The sequence below is a fragment of the Scatophagus argus genome, chromosome 9, assembly GCF_020382885.2.
Source record: "Scatophagus argus isolate fScaArg1 chromosome 9, fScaArg1.pri, whole genome shotgun sequence".
Classification (NCBI taxonomy): Eukaryota; Metazoa; Chordata; class Actinopteri; family Scatophagidae; genus Scatophagus; species Scatophagus argus.
The window spans coordinates 23420304-23441026 of NC_058501.1; the positions used below are offsets into that span (position 1 = coordinate 23420304).

Consider the following 20723-nt stretch of genomic DNA (forward strand, 5'->3'; position numbering starts at 1 on the left):
AAAACAGAGCAGGAAGGTGAGCTCCACACAAACAATCTTTGATGAGGTCTGTTAAATGAGAGCATAATCCCTGGAAGAAAACTCAAACCAGGACTACTGTGGGTGGTCAGAAACAAAACCAAGTGGCAAAACAAACACACACGTATGTTTTGTCCTTAGTCTGAGTGACTGAATGTTTACAAACTAATTGGGAAGAGCAGGATTACATTAATCTTCCATAAGAATGCACTGTTTGTTTGTAACACCAATTCTCTCTTGGAATGTCATTTCCAAATTGCCTGTAAGAGCCTGCGTCAGGTCACATCAGCCCAAACAGCGCGCCTGCTGGTCTTTTTAATCTAAGAAATCAAAGCTGAGTAAACACTGCTTTGGTATGTCTAATTCCTTGAGCCAAACTCCAGCGGTCAAGTTTCACACATACCGACACACATCTGGAGCACTCTCAGCATGGAAGATCAAGCTTGATATCCTGCACATGTTGCGGCAGTGCGAGTCTCTCCCTAACACACTACAAATCCATCAGTGAGCAGGGGAGAGATCAGCAGGCTTCTGTCTTTATGGAGATGTCTGGACTCCACCGAGGCAGCCAAGTGCTCTCATCCACATTTCCAGGGGGATCTTAGATAACGTTTAAGGACATAATTGTCAGAACCAGGTCAAGTGCTTAGGCAAACAGCAGGGGAAAAACTATGAAGGAGCAGGGTGGACACTGAACTTTCATTCTAACACGAAGCCGAATGTGTTTGCCTTCCCAGAGAATCTTTACAAAATGCCACTTGTGTGTGCTGCTTCCTGTAGTGTTTTCTTTAACTGATCTGTTAGTCCAGCATCACTTTTACAGCAGCAACTTAATATCATTTTTTTCCTTACTTCCTTACTCGACGTAGACCAGCCAAAGAGGCTAATCGTATCTCTCTCGTCATGGAAAAGGCTCCTCATTTTGAGAAGCTGGGATGGCGATGGTCTGTCAGCGTACATGAAAAGTCCCAACACTCTTCACAGAAAATATGACACCAGTCACTTATTCATGTGAGGACAATTGTTGGATTTACCCAGAGAAAGGCCAGGAGTGTGCTGGGACAGCAGAGACGGCAGCCACCCTGATCTCCCCTGACCCTGCCAGGGTGCGAACACATGGGTGTCACAGCAAGAGCCTCATTTGCTTGTGTTGGGTTTCACCTGCCCGCCTTGTTGGACCCAAACAGGATAATCTGCACATGTGGCCTGACAGATGTAGTGTGAGAAAAAAAGCAGACAAAGACCTCTGGAGAAATCATCTTCCCTCAGCGCTTCATTTAGAAAATTCCCCACGAGTGTGTTATTCATTTTGAGGGAATTAACTAAAAGACCAGGTTTGAGTTATGGAACTTTGCGGTGAAACCTGACTGCTTATGACTTTATAAACTTTGGCTCACTTTAAGACTCTTTTTGGCCTTGCTAGTTGTGGCTTCAGGTATGGCAACGTCAGGTTGGTTCACCGCTTTGGTTCCAACTGAAATTTCTCAGCAACTATTCCACGGATTGCTTTAAAACGTTGTAAAGACATTCACAGTCCCCAAGAGATGAGTTTCACTGACTTCCTCTTGGGCCACCGGCAGGTCACAGTGAAGTATCTTCAAATCTGCTACAAGGTTTGGCACTCAATTCAGTGCAGACTTTCATGGTTAATGACTTGGGTGATTTGCTGACTTTACTGACCACCATGAGGCTGATATTTGAGATTTTAAGTAAAGTGTCTTCTGGCACATAAATAAATTAATTTCCCCCTTGAGACGAACTGTATTGACTCTGATGATCCCTAAGCTTGTCTTCATCAGGTACCAGGTATCAGCACCACCATCAGGTAAAAAAAACTGAAGCTGTTCATACAAATACCTGAAAACCTGATATAATACTATATAATACTCCAACCTACGATAAACCCGCTTAACATCAGTATGTTGACACTAAGCGAGCATGTTATCATCCTGATGTCAGCATGGAGCTCAAAAGATTGTGCCAAACCACAAGTTCAGGAGGCTAGCATAGCTTTAAACTGTTACTCTTTAAACCTAAGAATTGCCCTAAGAATTTACTACTCAGACCATGACCTGGATGACTGAGAACCCTTTAAACAGACAGTTACTTTCTTTAAATTTCACCTATTTTAACTCTATTTGTCAATCCATGTGCATTTTCATAATCAGTTGTTTATTTTGTTATTACTTGCTTGTGACACCTTAAATGAATGTACTATAAAGTTAATCTACTACAGCTTTCTCATCCATGTTTCCTTTCATTCAGTGCTGTTAAGACCAGTCGTTTATTCAGCACAGAACAACCGTTGGATTTAGCCTGAGAAAAGTCGTGAGTGCGCTGAAACCACAGAGACGACAGCCTTCCTGATCTCCCTTGACCCCGGCGAGGGTACAACTCCACGAGTGTCACAGCAAGAGCTTCACTATGTCGTGTACGGTTTCACCTGTCTGCCTTTCAGGCCCAGATCTGAACAGGTAGAGGAGAATAGCCCTATAGAGTCCTCTCCTTTTCTTCCTCCCTCCCCTCCCTCTTCTCCTTTCTCTCCCTCTCTTTTCTTCCCGGCCGGCTAATCTCTTCTCAGGTTTAGGATTCCCGGTCCGGGCTCTTTGAGGAGGAGGAAATATGGGGTTGAGTAAACATCAGGGCTCTCACTGCAGGGATTACAACACCCATATATCACCGTGACAACTCCCTTTTCAGCACATGACAAGTCGCCAGGACCCTGTGCGAGGAGGGATCCAATGACACTTCCTATCGCCGCTGCAGACACCGATAGCGTATACCGTCACCGTTTTCACAACATCGTGTCAGTTTATGGGGATCCGGTGTCTGCGCGTTCTCAGCCAACATCTTTAGATGGGTTTGAGGTTTTCACACATTATCGCACCTGATGTTTGGCTTGTGGGCATCTTCAGAGGGATAACAACACAAACAGAAAAAGACTCCAGAGAAGTGCTTTGATCCTTTCAGACAGACCGCCGTTCATTGTCCGTGACTCCATTTCACTCTCGCCTCCCGATGAAGGAAGTGGCACACATGGCGACACGCTGCTGGATGCATTGTGCCTCGGCGGCTGGGTGTTACTGTGAATAATGTGAAACCATAGTCAGGCCTCATTTGAGAAAATCGGCCTTTTATCCAAAAAGACATCACTGAATGTTGATGAGGTGGATCACTTCCCAACCTCTCTGGGACGAACTCAATTCCATGTGCTCATGCATTTTAACTGTCAAAGGTTAAAATTCAATTAGCCAAGCGGCTGTACTTTTCCACAAAGGAGGGTGCGTCCAGTAATTCTTCGGAGTGATACATAATGAGAAGCAAGGGACACTTACATGTTCTCCACGGCTGTTCTTCTCACTGGTGTGCAGATGACAACAACCAGTCATGTTGGAGCACAGAATGAAATCATTGAGGGAGGAACAAAAGGGACTCAGAGTTTATGGGGGATTTTCTTTAACAAGGTTTTGTAGAAAAATTAGAAAAACATCAAGTATTTATGTCCTACCTTGTGATGATGTTGATGGCAAATTGAAGGCATGAGAAAATGTCAAAACTAAAACTTGAGTTGTCATCTAGTTTCTGAGAAGTGCTAACAACTCCCGTTACATTTAAACCAGATTTAGAATGAAAATGTGATACGGACGCACAGAAACAGGATATGTTTTGGACAGGATGGGTGCTAAAGTTTTAAAGATATAAAATGTTTCGATTCGATGTATCCTGTGTCTGGTTCAAAAGCCGACACACAACAACACAACAGACATGATTCGATTCCCAGTTTACTTTAAGCAGAAGGAGTTTTATGTTTAGGATATTTCCAGAAGAAATTTGGCTCGTGTTGCAGCCTAACGTGCTGTTCCTGTTGTTTTGACGCAGCTAAAAATAAAAATGTAGATGCTGGGTCGATTTGGGATCCCGTCGACTTACGACTTGACATCGACTTTTAAAGGACGGCTCACAAACTCAAAAACTAAACTTCGACGGCAGAACATTGTGTTCATGCTGACTGTTGAGCTGTTTTGTACTGAATGGAAAGAATCAAAGATTAAGTTTGGCCTTTTTTCACTGCATTCTCACTGGTGCTGAAGCTGACAGACGCACACACAAGTGCATAAAGCCAAACACACAAATAAAGGAAAAAGTCTGATTCACCACACCACAAGGATCAACATAGTAAAAATGCAATATATTGGACAAGATTATTGTGAACTGAGCGACTGTTTATGTGGACAGCTTTATTGTGCTTCTTTTGCAAAAATGTTTTTAGACCTCAAACCAAAAAACACTTAACCTTTCTTTGCAGGGACCAGAAAATGTAATCTGGGGAAACACAACATGCCACCCCTCATGTGACCAAGCTGAACATCAGCTGAAGTTTATGGCAAAGGATCTCGAGTCAAGCCTGATATTCAGTTACAAAGCTGCTTGCCATCTCACATGTTTGTGTTTTTCACAGGGAAGTTTTTCAAATGCAACAAACACTCGTGACGAAAACAAAATAAAGAAAAATGCTTCTTTTTTTTTTAAGTACAAGCCATCCACACAGATTAAAAGCATCTTTAACTAATCAGACTGATAGCCTGAAAATGTTCACTACGTGTGCATTACTGCCTGCTTCCAGATCTTCTTTATTGAAGTCAAAGGCATAAAACAATATTCATATATAATGTACGGCTGACAGAGGAAGTGTTGGCAGGCATCTTGGCAAATATGAACAAGGCCATCTGTGAGGAATTATCTTCATTATAACAAAAAGCTAACAGTGATTTATATATTCTGTACTCTGCAGTTCCACTATCTCATAACAAAAAGCATTTTATCATGGTGAAACACGCATTATCTGCGTCTACTCCCTTCCCCTTTTCTCTGTTGTCTCTGAGGAGCTGAAGCAGGATGACTAATTAACAGCATTAGTCTCCATAATTCAGGGGAAAACCATGATGTCCAACATCCGATAGCTGAATCAAACTCACATGTGGCCCAACAGCGTATTGCATGCCTCACTATCAAAAACAAAAAGCATCTCATTTCAATTAGGCGGCAGTTTGACGTAAAGGCCTGTCGCACGGTGTCGAATCCCTGACCACAGACGACCGGCCTCCTCCTCCGTCAGCTCGTCGTTTTCTTTTTGCAGGAGCGAATAAAGCCGACCTGCTCAAACATCCCCTCGCCTGAGGCTTTTACAAATGATTTGTGAAGAGACGCAGCTGCCAAGAAACCTCATTTATCACACACTGCTGCAAGTCTGTCATCAACATAAATTATGATGGCTGTCATATTTAAGGCCAACAACGCCATGAATATTCAACATTTGTCTTAGGTTTACCCTGCACATCTGGCCCAAAAGCTGTGATTTGACTTGATGGCTTTGGTAGCATGAATCCTGACATTTCTCACTATGCTGGATGAATGATTCCACTTTATATAATCCTGTAATTACTGAGCAGTTCAGTTATGGATTTCAGGTCAACCACATCCACTCTGATGACTCCAGTGCACACATGGCAGGCCTCACAGCAGATTCCCTCGACACACAGTTTAAATAATGGAGGTTTGGCCTACACAGGGTGAGCTGCATGATGTTTCAGACCTTAAGTACCTCTGCATCCTTTTTCATCCCTCTGACATTCAATTGAAACAGTACTGTGCAAGATGAGGACTGTCACAATAGCCACAGCACTGGAAGGCAAGCTACTGCAACAACCGCTAATGTTCATGTTGCTACCCCGACAGCCTGGGATGCTGTTGGACAAACGTAACACTGAGAGACAGTCCAGAGAAACTGTGTGATCGTCAAGTCTCATCTGAAGCAAGTAAAATGATGAGAGAAGCAGAGGGGATACCGGTGTCGCTTTCTTTCAAGTAGCCTTTTGTGAATTATCTTTCTGCTCTGTGCTAAAACTTTGTGTGTTGCTTCTGCATGTGCATCTACTTAACAGACCAAAACAAAAATACAATGCACCACGTTGTTGAGCCATCTCAAGGCACAGCAACAGAATTTTTCCACCAAGCAGTCCTATACAACACACATAGCAGAAGGTGAAAAGTTGACATCCTGCCCTTTCGCTCACACTGGCTGGCACTCATTTATTCCCATATTCTCACACATGAAGACGTGTGATAAAAGACATCAAGCTTGCCTGAAGCATAAAAAGCATGCCAAGACATTGGAACGAAACACTTAAAAGATATTTCCCATGCTGTTTTGTTTGGCCTCTCTTAAATATGCATTCAGAGCTCGTGAACTCTGAGCTCACCTTTGGGAAAAAAAAAAGAAAAACACAAAGAAGATGGAAGGAGACCAAGAGCTTACCTTTGACTGATGAAGCTGGATTCCGTAGAGGAGAACGTTTCGGAGCTTGGCTGCTGAGGCCAGGTCCATGATCGCCAGCGGTTCTGTCCCTCTGATGGGCAGCTCATCTGAAGCGCTCAAATGCACCTATCAAAACAAAGGCCAAAGCACCCAATCAGAAAACCTTTGCCCATTGCAAGGATCTCTTACCAGAACAGCAATTATGCCCTTTTTCTGAGCAATTACAGCTCATTATTCAAGCCGTAGTTTAAATATGTTGCAACTCTGCAGGCCTGTTTATTCAAGGCTGTGCTCAGAGAGGACTTGAGCTAAACCAAGTAAACAGAGGATGGGTGATACACAGTCCTGTCTGGGGAGATAATCACTCTCGAATTCAGTTGTAAATCTTTAGGGGTTTATTTTCTCCAATTACTGCAGCATAATCCAGACACATTGGTTCACATTACTGTGTCATCCTTAAGAATATCTGAAGCTTGGCCGACTTCCATAACCGACCTGCTGACAGAAACTTAACTCAAGATTTATTCGCTGCAATTATTTTGTCATAAGTCCTTAAGAATTGCGGCAGTGAGGTGCAACAGTTGGGAGAATCGGTTCAATGTGCAAACGACACCTCCCCTTAACGTGCTATTATTACACTTCTGCATTAATATCAATCGGCTGTTCGCTGTCATCAGGTGAAGTTCAGTTTCAGAACTGGCTGTTCGGCACGTTAACAGGCCACTGCTTCATATGAGTTTATTGAAATGTCGATGTCAGAGTGATGTTTAGCATAAATTAAATAACCAAAAATATGTCATTCTTTTGTTGCAATCATTTGGACTTCATATTTATTGAGTTACACACGGTAACATCTAAACCAGGCACTTTTGGCCACAGGTCCACTGGGGGATCTACGCTCCACGAAAAGCAGCTACTGCAGATGTGCAGTGCTTTGTAGTGTGCACAGTGCATTTCTGGGAGACATCACATCAAGACAGTAAGACAACAATTCCTCCGCCAACAGAAGATGTTTTGAGTGATCTAAAGTGTCATCACTGTGTCTGGTTGTGTGGTGTCAGGTCCTCATGATGATAGAGTGAAGGCTATTTTACAGACTCACCACTAATCCACCGTACAAGACAACACAAAGCCTCCTCCATCAGCAGCCTCAGAAGACACGTGCTGTGCTTTGATTAGAGGCGTGTTTGGAGCAGGTACCATGAGAACCCTGATTTTTAATAAGCTGTTGCTGCTAGCAGGTGATGCCTACAAACTGAATGTGGTGGATCATTTATGCTTTTCTTGGAACTCTCTGATCAAGCAGAAGAAGGTCAGCCAGGACGTGTGTGATGCACAGTAAAGTGAATAACCAGGTGGATGAAAAAGAAAGTTTCTTTGACCAAATTAAGTTCATTATTGGACTTACACAATGACCAACAGCCAGAGTGACTGACTCATTCATTTGGTTCCATTTAATTAACTTTGTTTATTTGCAGGTAATGTAACTCTTCAACCTTAGACTCACCTGTGAAATAAATGCTACCATACTGTGAAACACAACAGCTGTGGTCTAAAACAACGATTTAAAAAAAAAAAAAAAAAAAAAAGGAAAAAAAAGGTTGGGATACTGTGTAAAACAGAAATAAAACAGAATTATTTGCTCATATCAATTTGAGAACTACTCAATGTCTGTTTTTATTTAGCATGCCAGTCCCTTGGAATCGGGGTTCTAAGAATATAATAATATCACTATCATCATATATCTAATATCAACAACACGGGCTTCATTCTTTGCTGAACGCCACAGCCCCTCGTTTTTCACAGACGGTTTGAAACAATGACCTTCATCGACCAGCCTGCCCCTCCGCCCTCGAGGCCGCCGTCTGCTCTTCAAACTGAATTATCCCTCCACTGATCGCTACCATATAATCAAACCTGGGATAAACAGCTGAATATGAGTGCACTCTAACAACAGGGGAAAGGAGGTGGGAAAAAATCTCACAGCCGTGAAACTCAGTGGCTGCTTCAAGTTTCTGGTAGTCACAACGTCCGAGGTCACAGACAATCCAACGTGACCATGAAATCAGGTTAGGCAAGGAGGGAAACGTGAACTTTGTGTGATCTGCTATAGTAATGGATGGTTTTCTTTGCTTTAAAATGCACTTTACTTTGGTAAAGTCAAGTTTGTTTGTTTGTTTTATCTAATCATTCTGTGAAATGTTGGACAACCAACAATCCAACAGTGCTCAGTTTCCAATAGCATTCAGTTTAGAGAGCAGCTTTTGGCCATTTTGTCTGATAAATGACTTAAATGACTGAGTTCAATTCAGTCAGTGTGGTTGTTGATTGATTTTCTACTGACTGAATAATGAATTAGTCAACTAAATACTGAAGCTCTTGTGATTTGTTTTAATCTAAACTAGTGTACAGAAACTAATGAAGTTGAACAGAGCAGACAGGAGTGGAAGAGAGCACAACAGACAACAGAGGAGAACATTATAATAGAAAGAAAAGAGTATAATAAAAAAGAGTATAATTAAAAAGGGGTAAAAACAAGTAGAGTACAACAAAACAAAACAGAAGAGCTGAACTGTAAAAAGAGTTTCACAGAGTGCAGTAAAGTAGAACAGCAAAGGCTGAAGAGGAAAATAAGAGAACAGAAAATACAAGAGCAAAATAAAATAGAGTAGAACAGAAGCATGTTAACAGTGGAGAACTTGTGGGAACTCTGACATGCTTTTGTTCTGGTGTGGCAAGTCGATCCCTCTGAAATCCAGCTTCAGACTGTGTGTTTACACGTGTAAATCTGTGTGTGTGTGTGTGTGTGTGCGTTTACACGGGTGAATGTTAATATTAGGGTTAGGTTTAGGGGAAGTCTCAAAGAAATGAAAATAAGTCCGTTTTAATGTCTTCTGAAGTGATGGAAACACGACTGTGTGAGCGTGTGCTCCAATTCTTATTGAAAACTCGCACCAATAAGAGGAGGGCTTCAGTGGAGTAACGCTGTGTGACATCTCGTCTGCCTCTGTAGGTTTATTTCTTTCTTCACACCACGACTTGTGCTGGAGCTTTCTCTGTGTGTTAGCTGAAGAGGTCAATTTTCCAAATCAAAAGAGGGAAGCCAGGCCCTTGGTTTGCATATCTCTGACAGTATGTTGGAGCGGATTTGATCAGTTTGTTTAGTGGGTGCTCTCGGTCAGTGTTACTGTGTTAGTGGTGGATGGTAGCGTTTGCAGCATTAAGCCAGGCCGAGCTGCAGCAGCTCCGCCGGGAGGAGTCGGGTTTCCAAACAGCTACAGAGAACATGAAGGTAACGAAGGTGGACTACAGGTGACGTCTTTCATAAGTGGAGGAAAAAAAGAAAAGGTTTGGCTCCCCAGTAGATGTACCTCGAAGAAACTGAATCTGCCCAGTAACAGATGTCTGTTTTCACGAGCATGCAGAGAAAAGTTCATTCAGAGTGTGAGACAAGTTTAACTTCCAGAACACACAGATCTACAGTAGATCTCTAGATAAAAACCAGACTGTTCCACCCGCTGCTAACTTTTGGGAAGCTTCCCTGTTTGTACAGTTGAATCATATTATCATCTGCGATACGTACAGTTTCTGTACTTTAAAAAGTTAAGTTTTTTAGTGCATGTTCTCGCATGTAACAGGTTGAAGAATATTTATAGTGAACAAAAAATATTCCATCAAAGTTCCAAAGTCGGACTGACAACACGTCAGTGATTAGCCTGTCAGTGCAGCCCGTCGGTGGCTTCAAGCGTAGGCTTAGCTGCTACATGCTGACATTTACACTGAAATGTCATGTCCTCATTATCCCGTGTGGCTTCACAAAAACTGAGCATCTGTTACTGATGTTAACAACGCTGGTTGTTGTGTTAAATCCTCCCTTTAAATGTCAGGAAAATTAGTCATCAGGAACATCCCTGCTAATGACTAATCGTCATTGTTACTTCCAAGAAACTACTGATCCTGCTTCATTCATAGGAAACATCGCTTCCTGTGTATCATCACGGTGAGATCCAGCACATGCAGGATGACTGCACGGGCTGGACTCAGGATGTGTTGTTAGAGAAACTGTGACACACTGAAGCAAAACAGCCATAAGTTTGAAAATAAAGAAAGCAATGAGCATAAGATTTATGCAGATGCTTTTGTTCTGGCATGACAAAGACAGCCGATCGTGCACTAATGAAACCTGTGTGTGTGGACTCAGAGCTTCACTCAGAGGTCGGTGTACCTGACACAAATCTGTGTCAACGTAATATGTGTGCCATTTGCATTTATTCAGCTGGAGAAGAAGAAGGACTGGTTTAAACACACACGACAGGTTCTGTTAGCCTCATTACCAAATACTATTTTAGCACTGATTCAGTGGTCCAGGTTAAATATATATATACTGAGATGGACTTAATTTGACAAATTCAAGGAACTGGCCTTCTCTCCTTGTTAGTTTGCATGCCAGAGCTGCTGTGCAGTTGCTATGTTATGGCTCCTGTAATCCCCAGCATGTATGCATTCATACTTCTTTGCTGGTTTAAAACTCTGTCCATCAGAGTACAACAAGAGCTCACAGCAAGCAACGGAAACACAAGTGTACGGAGTGTAAAATCGATTTGGACACGTGAAATCGCAAGTGGCTTTTTAGCCTTTCTCGCAGCACGGCTCTAATGATCTCACTCTGTCAGTCTGTCCACCACTGTGGTCCAGACTCAAACGTCTCAACTACTACAGGATGGATGAACTGCCATGAGACACAGACGTTTGTACAGCCTCAGCTGCACTTTGCTTTCAGTGCTGATTAGCAAACCAAGGTGGTGAACAGGGCAGAGATTATACCTGCATTACTTCAGCGTGTGATCATCGTCACTGTGAGCATGTTAGCATGCTGACATGTAGCACAAAGAAGTGCTGTGTCTGCGTGCAGCGTGGCTGTAGCCTCTTTGTCTTAAAACGATAGCTTCAGTATTTACCCAAATGACAACCAGCGGGTGGAGAAGAGCCCGATTAGCTGCCTCCAACTCTGTCAGCAAGGCCTCCACTTCAGACGGGCAAGAACGACTGACCTGGAGACCACAGGAATCAAAGGCAAGATAAGAACGTTTGAGCAAAGATTACATTTGTCTCCATGATGTGCAGCAAGATAAGAAGTTTATTGCAAGCTTTTAACCTACAATCTGCACACGTCTTTGGCCAGAACTTATCGTGAATATTTACACAGACGTTTCTCAGAAAGGTTGAGGCTAAAACTGGGACTCACAGACACCTGGATGAAGTTCCACTCCTTTAACAGATACCTGGTATTTCCTCCCATCACATCTGGGATGACATCCAGCTCCTGTAAGACAGAGATACCCTGATGCTTGTTACAGGATCCTGAGTGATAACACTTAAAGCAGCCAGGCTCCTAATGCATCTAATGTGGAGTGACTGATTGACTTCAGTGCTCGAAGGTCAAGAGGCGTCTGGTTTCTGTTTCAGCCACTTCTTCAATCATTTAGTGTGAGAGAGCAAACCACCTGTTTTCCTGCCATCTATAATTTTATGATTAGAGAAAAAGGATTAAAAAAATCTAAACACACTGAGGCAGTATGTTAGCGAGTAGCTTTTTTTCCATCAACTGTAATCAGAAGCTTATTTGAACAAATGGAAGATATTTTTAAAAAAAGAAACCATTTCTGGGCTCCTTCATACGTCTGACCTGGCAGGAAAATTCTGTCATATTCAAAAGCCGGGGACAACAATCAGACACAAGCCAACGTAAATTTCATTACACTGCAAATTGAGTCAAAAGCCGACTACAGCCAAGAATCGTAAAAGCTTTTCTGCTCTTAGAACCAGGACATTCAGGTCCCGATCTTTCCATCCAGTTTCAGCCCTGGCATATAATTGACACGAGAGATCCGGATAGCATGCCGTGTCCATCATGTCCGTTTCACATTCATCTGCGTTGTTGTGCCTTTAATTACAGCCCGGTGCTACAATTTCACACACGCAGGAAATAAACACAGAAATAAACACCCAAAGTCTGAGTTTGGCATCGAGGTGCAGTTGTTCTACCCTTTAAAATAACAGAAAGTAATTGGAAATGTGAAATGGATATGGGAAACATATGTCAGAGGGTTAATTGGTCTTGAAAGATAACTGCTCATGGCTTCAGGAGGAAAATCATTTCAGTCCGAAATTTAGATTTGCAGGCTTTAAAAAAATCTGACATGATCTAAACCAGGTTGGGCATGAAATCCCAGAGTAGGAATGTTTATTTAAATTTAGACGCGGCCTGGAGAGCCAAGAAGACACTGAGGCTCAGCAACCAAATCCCTGTGAGGACAGAAAGAAAGAAGGTTTGAAAGTGTTAAAGATGAGACCGAATGGACCTTAACAAAAATGAGGCGGTAATTAAACATTAAAAATCCCATTAAAAATCATACTTAACGCATTCGGCGGGTATACTTTTGCTGTGAGCACATTACTTATCGGCGTCTGACAGAGAATAAAGCTCTTTTCCTGGAGTGGTATGACTCCTTGCTCTCGGTCTACATGACAGACTCTCTCATAGGCTGAGGTTAACCATTAAAAACCTTCACTAAGTTGATACATGAGTCTGAGGACCATCTTTGATCTGGGCTGGACATGGGAATATTATTATTATGCATCAAGATTAAAGGATTGGCGATAAGGAAGAGTAGTACAGAGGAGTAGTTTTTTACTGAAATACCTCTTTCCTCATTTATGTGCTAAGGTCCCCATAAAACATCTACTCGTCTGAGCCTTTGTTCCAAAATCATTGAAGCCAAATGTTGAAATAACTGATGGGTCATATTCATGTAACAAAAGGGGAAAGTAGGATAGTGACAGACCGCAAAGACCGGTCAAACACGGGGGAGGGGACTCGTATAGAGGAAAGTGAGGTTTTCAGTTCTATACAGATATTCAGTATTTTCCACAACAGAACAGACTGGTTTATGTGTTTGTCTCATGGATTTTCCATTTAATCACGTGTTGCACATGTGACGCTGAAACCCGTAGATTCCTGACATTGTTTGTAACTGTTGTATTAATCTAACAATATAACGGCTTATAAAGGTTCTACAAAGGTTACTGCACCATTTACACTTTCACATCTGACAACTATCTTGCTACTAACAAAATAATAACATTTATGTCCTTTAACCAAACTTCTTTGGTTTCTCAGCTAATGAGAAGCAGAGAGATGTGATGGGCAAACGTTGTAAAAACTTTGAATTGTGAACTGAGACACGGCATACAAAAGTGTTTGACTTGGACCATCATAAAGGACACAATCGCATTTTGTATTACTAAGAAACCTTTGTTAAAACTGCTTGTCTGATGGGAGAAAATGTTTCCATGTTTTGCAGTGAAACAGGTTTTAGAAGGTTATCCTGTATGAATTTAAAATTAATAGTTAACCTGCAAAGATTGGCTGTTTGAGGCAGTTCAATAATCATCTTTAGCTATTTGATTCTTCCACATCAACTGAGACAGGAAGCAGTAAACACACATCACTGGTGCAAACACAAAGAGCAGGATCACAGTACATCACAGTACACTGAATTATAACTCCTGTGTACTTATTGTGCTGTTTGACTCTTGTTGATACACAGCCCCAGTAAATAAAGGTGACAAAAACTATTTGCACCTGGAATGTGTTATTTTCACATGATTAATTCTTGCACAAATTTTACACCAACTGACAATTTTCTCTTTTCTCTGTGAGCCTGGATTTAAACTGCATCAAATGGGTCTCTCAGATAACATCCTGCTGAGAGAATCCCTTAATCACATTCTTAGTTTGAGTGTCTTCCTCTTACTCACACATGCTGCCAAATCCTCCACCTGCACACGCACGCACATGCACACACACGCGCTGCAATACTCCACACTGTACTGTCAGTTTACAGCTGAGCTTGGGCGGCCAAACCTCGCTTATCCCTGTATTAGATTCACATAATGGCACTGAGACAAAGGTAATTCTTCATCTTCCGCTTCTTCCACTCGCCTTTCATCTCCCCCTCCATTATTCCTCCCTCCTAAACTCCCTGAAAAGGATGTATCTGGTTCTGAACACGCGCACCGGAAAGACACAAACCCCGCCGGCCACCTGAGCACATACGGGAACGGCTCCAATCAGCCGATCCAAGGAGACCGATACCGACCCCAATCCATCTCTGGGGCCCTGTCCAGCCCCGGACAGCGAGATCCGCCCGTTTGATGCCGGCTGATGAAGGACTTGGAGCGAGTTTAAAGGAGGATGGACTGTTTGGATCACGGTGGAACATGGACAGACTTAATGCGGCGAGCTCCACAGTCCCCTTCCACTGTCAACAGCTACGCTCGGGGAATACATATACATCAGGATGACACAGGAAACATGTTTTTGTACATGAAGCCATGTGTGGGCAGTTTGTCAGCCTGGGTGTCTGCTCTGGAGAAGAGTAACAGGTGATGGACATGAAGTATATGTGCAGAAAGGGATGGACACAAGATCATATACACCTGCATACAATCTCATAAGATCCAATACAAAAGCCCCGCTACGTTTTGCTTAGAACGTTAAAATCTGTGTTAGACAGACGTTGATTCAACTCTTACAATACTGTACAACACTGAAAACCGACTGTGCAGCCATTCATGATATTATGTCCACTTCCTCTTTACTATAAGGTTAATTAGTGATTAATATGCTGCTTTTGCAATGTGACCAAAAGCAAATATGCTGCTTTTGCAATGTGACCATCCTAACCCGTCAGCAGCTTTGCACAAAAGCCAGTCTTTCTGTCAAACCCGAAACCTGTAGTCACGGGTTACACGTTGTCACAAAGCTTATATTCTGTCACATTCACTCTTCTTAAAGGTTGTGTGGCTTGCTGAAGGGAAACCCAGCAGTTGTTGAGGTAAATTAGAGAATTTCACATGTGCAGCCTCTACGTGGTCTGTGCTGCCTGACTGAATATCTCACACTGTCACTCACTTGCTGTTTTGCATCTGCACACAGATATTGTTTTCCAGTGTCTACCAGAAACAATTTTACAAATTAAATAGAAGACGGGGAATTTGACGTGCCCAAAAAAAAAAAACTGTGGTGGAAACTGGGAACATGTCAAGTGTGACTGAGCAGAGGGGGCAGGAGGAGGAGGAGGTAAGAACTCATCACTAAACACTCAATTAATCAAGCAAGCTCCCACAGTACAGAAAATATGACTGCCATCTGCTCTCCTGCATGCAGGGGAGTGAGAGGTGGAGGTCGGGGATGGAGGGAGAAAATGAGGAGGAGGAAAGTTGCAGAGAGTGGATGTCCCAGACAGGCTCCATTAGAGGTCTGACCGCAGATGGCGCGTCTCACCACCGGGCCACCCAAGTAGAGCTCACATTGAGTTTGCAGGGGATTGGAGGTACGGGAACAGGGAGATAGAAGGAAAATAAAAATGGCAAACCCATGGAGAACCTCAGTGTTGCCGTCGTCAAGGAAACCAACATCTTAATCAGCTGTGACTGTCACACTCTTACCATGTCGAGAGCTCCGACAGCCTTCTGGAGGGCGTCGGCCAGTGTCCCAGCCTGTGCACACCCACCTGTGATAACACAGGCAGACCGTGACAGGGTCTCTGAAAGACAAAGACATGACACCTCATCAGTAGTGCTGTCCACCAGTGTTGTCTCAGAGAAGCTTGGGTTATGGCTAAAATCCTGTTTTGACAGCCCAAACCTCATCGGTTCATCCTTCAGCCCGACCGGACGTGTGTGCAAGTCTTTTTTTACAAAATTTCTTTGAGGCGTTCCTGAGATACCGCCATCAAAATAATGAGGCAGGTGATTAAATCGAGACGGCGAACTTGTACGCTGTGAAACAACATCAAAAGCTTTCCACTGCAAAAAAAAAATTGTGTCCACACAGAAACACAGTTCTAACGAGGTCACACACATCCACGTGTTTGCCTGCGACACACGCACGCGCGCACACACACACACACAGATACCTTGTGGTGTGTGGCGAGTATGAAACTATGTGTGAGCACACAGAAACACAAACTGAAACACTCGACGGTTTTTCATACTGACAGATGTGAAAACTTTCTTCCCCGTCGTTTCTGAAAAGCACACAATGAATTCATTCACATCAGAGGCCTGGGAATAATCACTGTGCACCTTATGTCATCACCAAACAGGTAATTGTTGGTCCAGGTGCCGGCAGGGAGAAATATAGGGCTGTGTTTATTTCCATTTCTCTGATTGTGATAGGCTCCCTTGTCCTGACTTGCTCTCCGTAGCATTTAGTTTGCTCACAGTCGCGCACTGCGGTCCCACCGAGCTGAACAACACCACAAAGAATTTCCCCCTCGACTACAGTGAGGGACCATTTTGGTTCATTCTATTCAATTGTAACTCTAACCTGCCAACAAAAAGACAAAAACTCTCACAGTGTTCACTTCTGAGGATTTAACCTGCCTGAGAAGACTTTCCGCCTACAGCCTTTCATGTATACACGTCTTCATGGAGACTTCATGTGGGTACAGTGTAAGAAGATGAAAAGCTTTGCTATATGCAGCACCTACAGGAAGACATGTATGAAGAAGGTAACTCACCTTTGATGATGGACTCTGCAGCAGCCAAATCCCGCTTGTAGGTTACCTGAAGGACAAAATAACTTTAAGTCTAATTTGGGTGACCCAACAGTTATATGATCTGATATGTGGTTAATCACAGAACATTTAAACTAACGTCTGCACGCTTATCCTGGATGTCACATTCAATACATTAATGGTTCCTCTTTTGCCAGCAAACCTCACTTTCAATTCACGAGCTTTGTTTGCGCCCGTGTGATAATAGCCGTCACGCAGCTGTGGCAGCCAAAATGTCACCAAATCCACAACCCAAACCAGGCCCCTGGCAAGCTCACCTTCCACAGTGTTGGCGGCCCCTGGATGAGCTTGGCGTTGGTGCCACAGTACTGCAGAGCCAGATGGAGACACTCGGTGCCAAAGTCAAAGTCTGACTCGCTGCACTGCAGAGGGGACACAACAGACGTGAGAGGCTGAGGATGATTCACAGTCAGTAGGACTGTGGTGTCACACGCTGTCACAGAGTTCTGAAACGTTTTCTGTTCAAGGGCCAAAACTGAAACTTGGCAAAAGCAAACAGTTACTTGATAAGATGCAAAATTGTGCTGGGACCCCAATCCAATACTGCTGACAGTGTTTTAATAAAAATAGCATCATACAGGAGGATTCTGTGTTTTCCCGTCTCGTCATTTTTGTCCTGCCTTCAGTAAGAATTATCTTACAATTAACACATATTAGAAAATGAAAACACCAAGTGAGGAAAGAGAAGTAAAAGTAAAAAACCTTTCGCATTGTCTCAAACAAATGAGGAAGGGTAGACACTCTTACACCTGTTTCCTCCAGCACGCATACGCCAAGCGAACGTGGATGGTCATGTAACATGAATTTTCAGGTTTGTTAGCGTGGACGGAGGTCTTCTTCACACTTCTTACCTTAACTGTGTGCGCAAAGTGTTACTCTGCCTGCTGTGCTCAGATTATGATCATTTTTACCTCACAAAAATATAAAACAGTATAATTTTTTAAATGAATTTTAGCCTTTTTCTTGGAAACTTGAAAACATCACAGAGCAGAGAGATGTTCAGGAAACGAGTCGGCTCTTTAGTCCGGGCATTCCTCAGATAATTTGGTTCTGTGCAGCATATGGTCCTTGAGGTGAAACGATGAAGCCTGTCTGTCTGTATCGTGATCAGAGCTGGTGTTCCAACAGAAGAGAAACAGGCTCATAACACGATGCTGGCGTCACCACATACTTCAGCGGACACTTCAGAGGAAACTGTTTTCTTTGGCTGATGGACTATTGGCCCTGTAACACTCTTATCTCTCCGTATGAAGAACACTGGTTTTATCAGGTCACGAGACATTTTCCCACATTGTTCTGTCAGATGTGCTGGTTTTCTTGCATAGCTGTCAATCCTACACAAAGGTTGTTCTTGCATATACAAGACATGGTGGTCTACAGTTGCCTCATGTTTACCTAATCTGAAAATTGTTCATCTGGGTGGAGTGGCCTGATTTATTTGAGGATCCTGTAGTGTTCTCCTACTTCCTCTGCAATCTTCTTACATCCCACCCTCAATCTAAACGCCTTGTCATCCAACATGTGTTGGATGACCAAAAAACATTAAGCACTAATCAGCTGGAATGTCACTTTGTGAAAGAAAAACAGGAATATTCCTATACAAAACTCAAATAAAATTCAGACTCCATTTTCTTCGTTTTCTCTTTCAGGCTTCAAGGAAATAAAAACTTAAAACATAGTCCTGTAGTTTAGTCATTTGATCCTTTGGTAATACAATAATAAATTAAAGCAGCTATAAGAAAAGAATCCTTACAGCACTGCACCAAAACTCATAAACTGTTACTTAGGGGCCAGTACTGGAAAAATGAAAGTCGACCCTCACTGTGTGTGTGTGTGTGTGTGTGTACTTATGTAACTGTTGTTCATTTCTCTTCCTGAACTAATCTTAATTAGGATAAGGTCATGCTCTTTACTGTAACACTGAACATTTTATTTTTTACCCTGACTCACAGCCGGGGAAGCTCAGCTGGTGTGGATCACATGGAAGTTTGGACTGAGGCGATGAGCTCATTTGGCTTAAAATGCAGTCAGGACTACAAAGACGAATCCAGGCTACCTGAGATTATACCTGGGTAATATTTTATCAAGCTATAAAAGAGAGGGGTCTTTTATTCAGGGGACCCTGGAACAGAAGAGAGAACTTACAGCAGAAATACGCTCTCGGTCTTGAGGTAATTTAACCTTTAGCATTTTCTCCCCGTACAAAAGCATTCAGTGGGAACTGGATAAAGTGTCTCCCTCTTTGTCTTCTCAGCCCTGAGTTCTTCTACTCTCAATGGATGTCAAGGTACAAATGTGCAGCTCTCAAGAGATTTTTCATGAGCATGTCCTACAGTCCTAACCTGACACTTCCCATATCTTTTGAAAGGTTGAAGAGGAGCGGGAGGGGGGAGGGGGGGCACGCTTTCAGTCGAACCCAAACTTTTTTTTTCTCCCAATTTTTCCTCCCCAGTTTGTCTTAATTTTTGCAACTTGACTGGTCTTGACACTGCCGCACAAATGTGAGCTCATTTTCTGAAAAGGCCAATGCCAAAGCCAACAGGGCTCTCAAAGCAATCTGAAGATCCATACGTGCCAGGAATAAAAATAACTGCAGACAAAAGGGGCTCCAATCGGAGGAATACTTGAGCTCTGAGCTCAAAGTTTGCTGCGTCCTTCAAAAACGTGGCTATCGGAAGAACCGTCTAACGCAGTCGAGGCTGAAACAGCAAACTGAAAGTGTCTGAAAAATAAATAAGGCCAACTTCTGCAACTTAAGTTTCACATTAAGTTGTCTTGGATCAGCCTTTGCATTAAGCCCCTGCTTTCAGGGAAGAATCAACACATCTGCGTCTGACGTCAGCTGTTAAATTCTTTCCATTTTTCAGGTACGCATATTAAAACGCACTCAAAAGCTGAGACTATTAATCCGAATCCACCTAAATGTGCCATGTAATTTCAGCGCTCTTTCGCCATTTTTCCAGCTGAGCCTTTGTTCACTTTTGTTCCACAGAGTAATCAGCTGCAGTGTGGCAGAATATATCAATGTGTCATTTCTTTCCCAGACGCAGCGGAGGCCCACTGAAAACGATAGCACCCCACGCCACAAGCTCTCCGGAGTGAAACCCTGCAGGTCCTGGCACATCAGCTGAACAATAAAGGACTGTAGAGGCCTGCTATGATGAATGAGAATCATAAAAAAACTTTGTCATCCAAGTGGCATAATTCTTCAAGCATAAATCTCATTCCAACTGTCATTTCATAAGTTTTGATTTGACTTTTTTTGTGCAATGATTTGACACCAGGGACAAGCGCCACAGGGCTGCGGGGCTACATTTGTCGGTTCTGTGACGTTTTGAGTAGTTTTCTCAAAGACAGCTGTTGTCGCCTGTGCACTGGGCAAATCCTGGGCTGCTGCTCGACCTCCTCAGCTACACGGAACAATCTGGTAACGAGTGGCGGCTTTTTAGTGCAACACAGGTGTCTGGTGTATGTGCGACAAAACAAAAAGTACAAAGATAAATGCACAAAGGTGGACTTTGACTGCAATGAAACAGGGTTGATGTGGAGCTCGTGCCAAAAACTTTAATGCAATAATGTATTAATGCAGTAATGTGTGTTTTAATGGTGCAAGCAGACCAGTTCACTGAATATTCTGAGTCCGGCTGTGGTCTACAGGATATTTCAAAATTGAGCAAAAAAAATCTATTGTGAATCCTGACTGTGCTTAAAGAGATTGTGATATTAGTTTTTGGGCAGATCGC

At 42.9% G+C, this 20723-nt stretch overlaps 1 protein-coding gene across 6 annotated transcripts in view; it reads right to left on the reverse strand.

The window, feature by feature from the left end:
* Nucleotides 1-20723, reverse strand: part of crppa (CDP-L-ribitol pyrophosphorylase A) — a 37455-nt gene that overhangs the window by 10500 nt on the left and 6232 nt on the right. For 4 of the 6 annotated variants that reach the window (XR_006844338.1, XM_046399907.1, XM_046399910.1 and 1 more), the window contains exons 4-9: nt 17238-17342; nt 16924-16969; nt 15848-15945; nt 11580-11657; nt 11293-11385; nt 6335-6460 (exon numbers count right to left, since the gene is read on the reverse strand). Coding sequence is in view for 5 of the 6 variants with exons in the window: in XM_046399907.1 (XP_046255863.1) it covers nt 6335-6460; nt 11293-11385; nt 11580-11657; nt 15848-15945; nt 16924-16969; nt 17238-17342 (546 nt within the window). In the remaining variant the exon portion in view is untranslated. Of the gene's footprint in view, nt 1-4236; nt 6038-6334; nt 6461-11292; nt 11386-11579; nt 11658-15847; nt 15946-16923; nt 16970-17237; nt 17343-20723 lie in introns of those variants that run through there. The other 2 variants (XM_046399908.1, XM_046399911.1) reach the window with 2 other exon arrangements.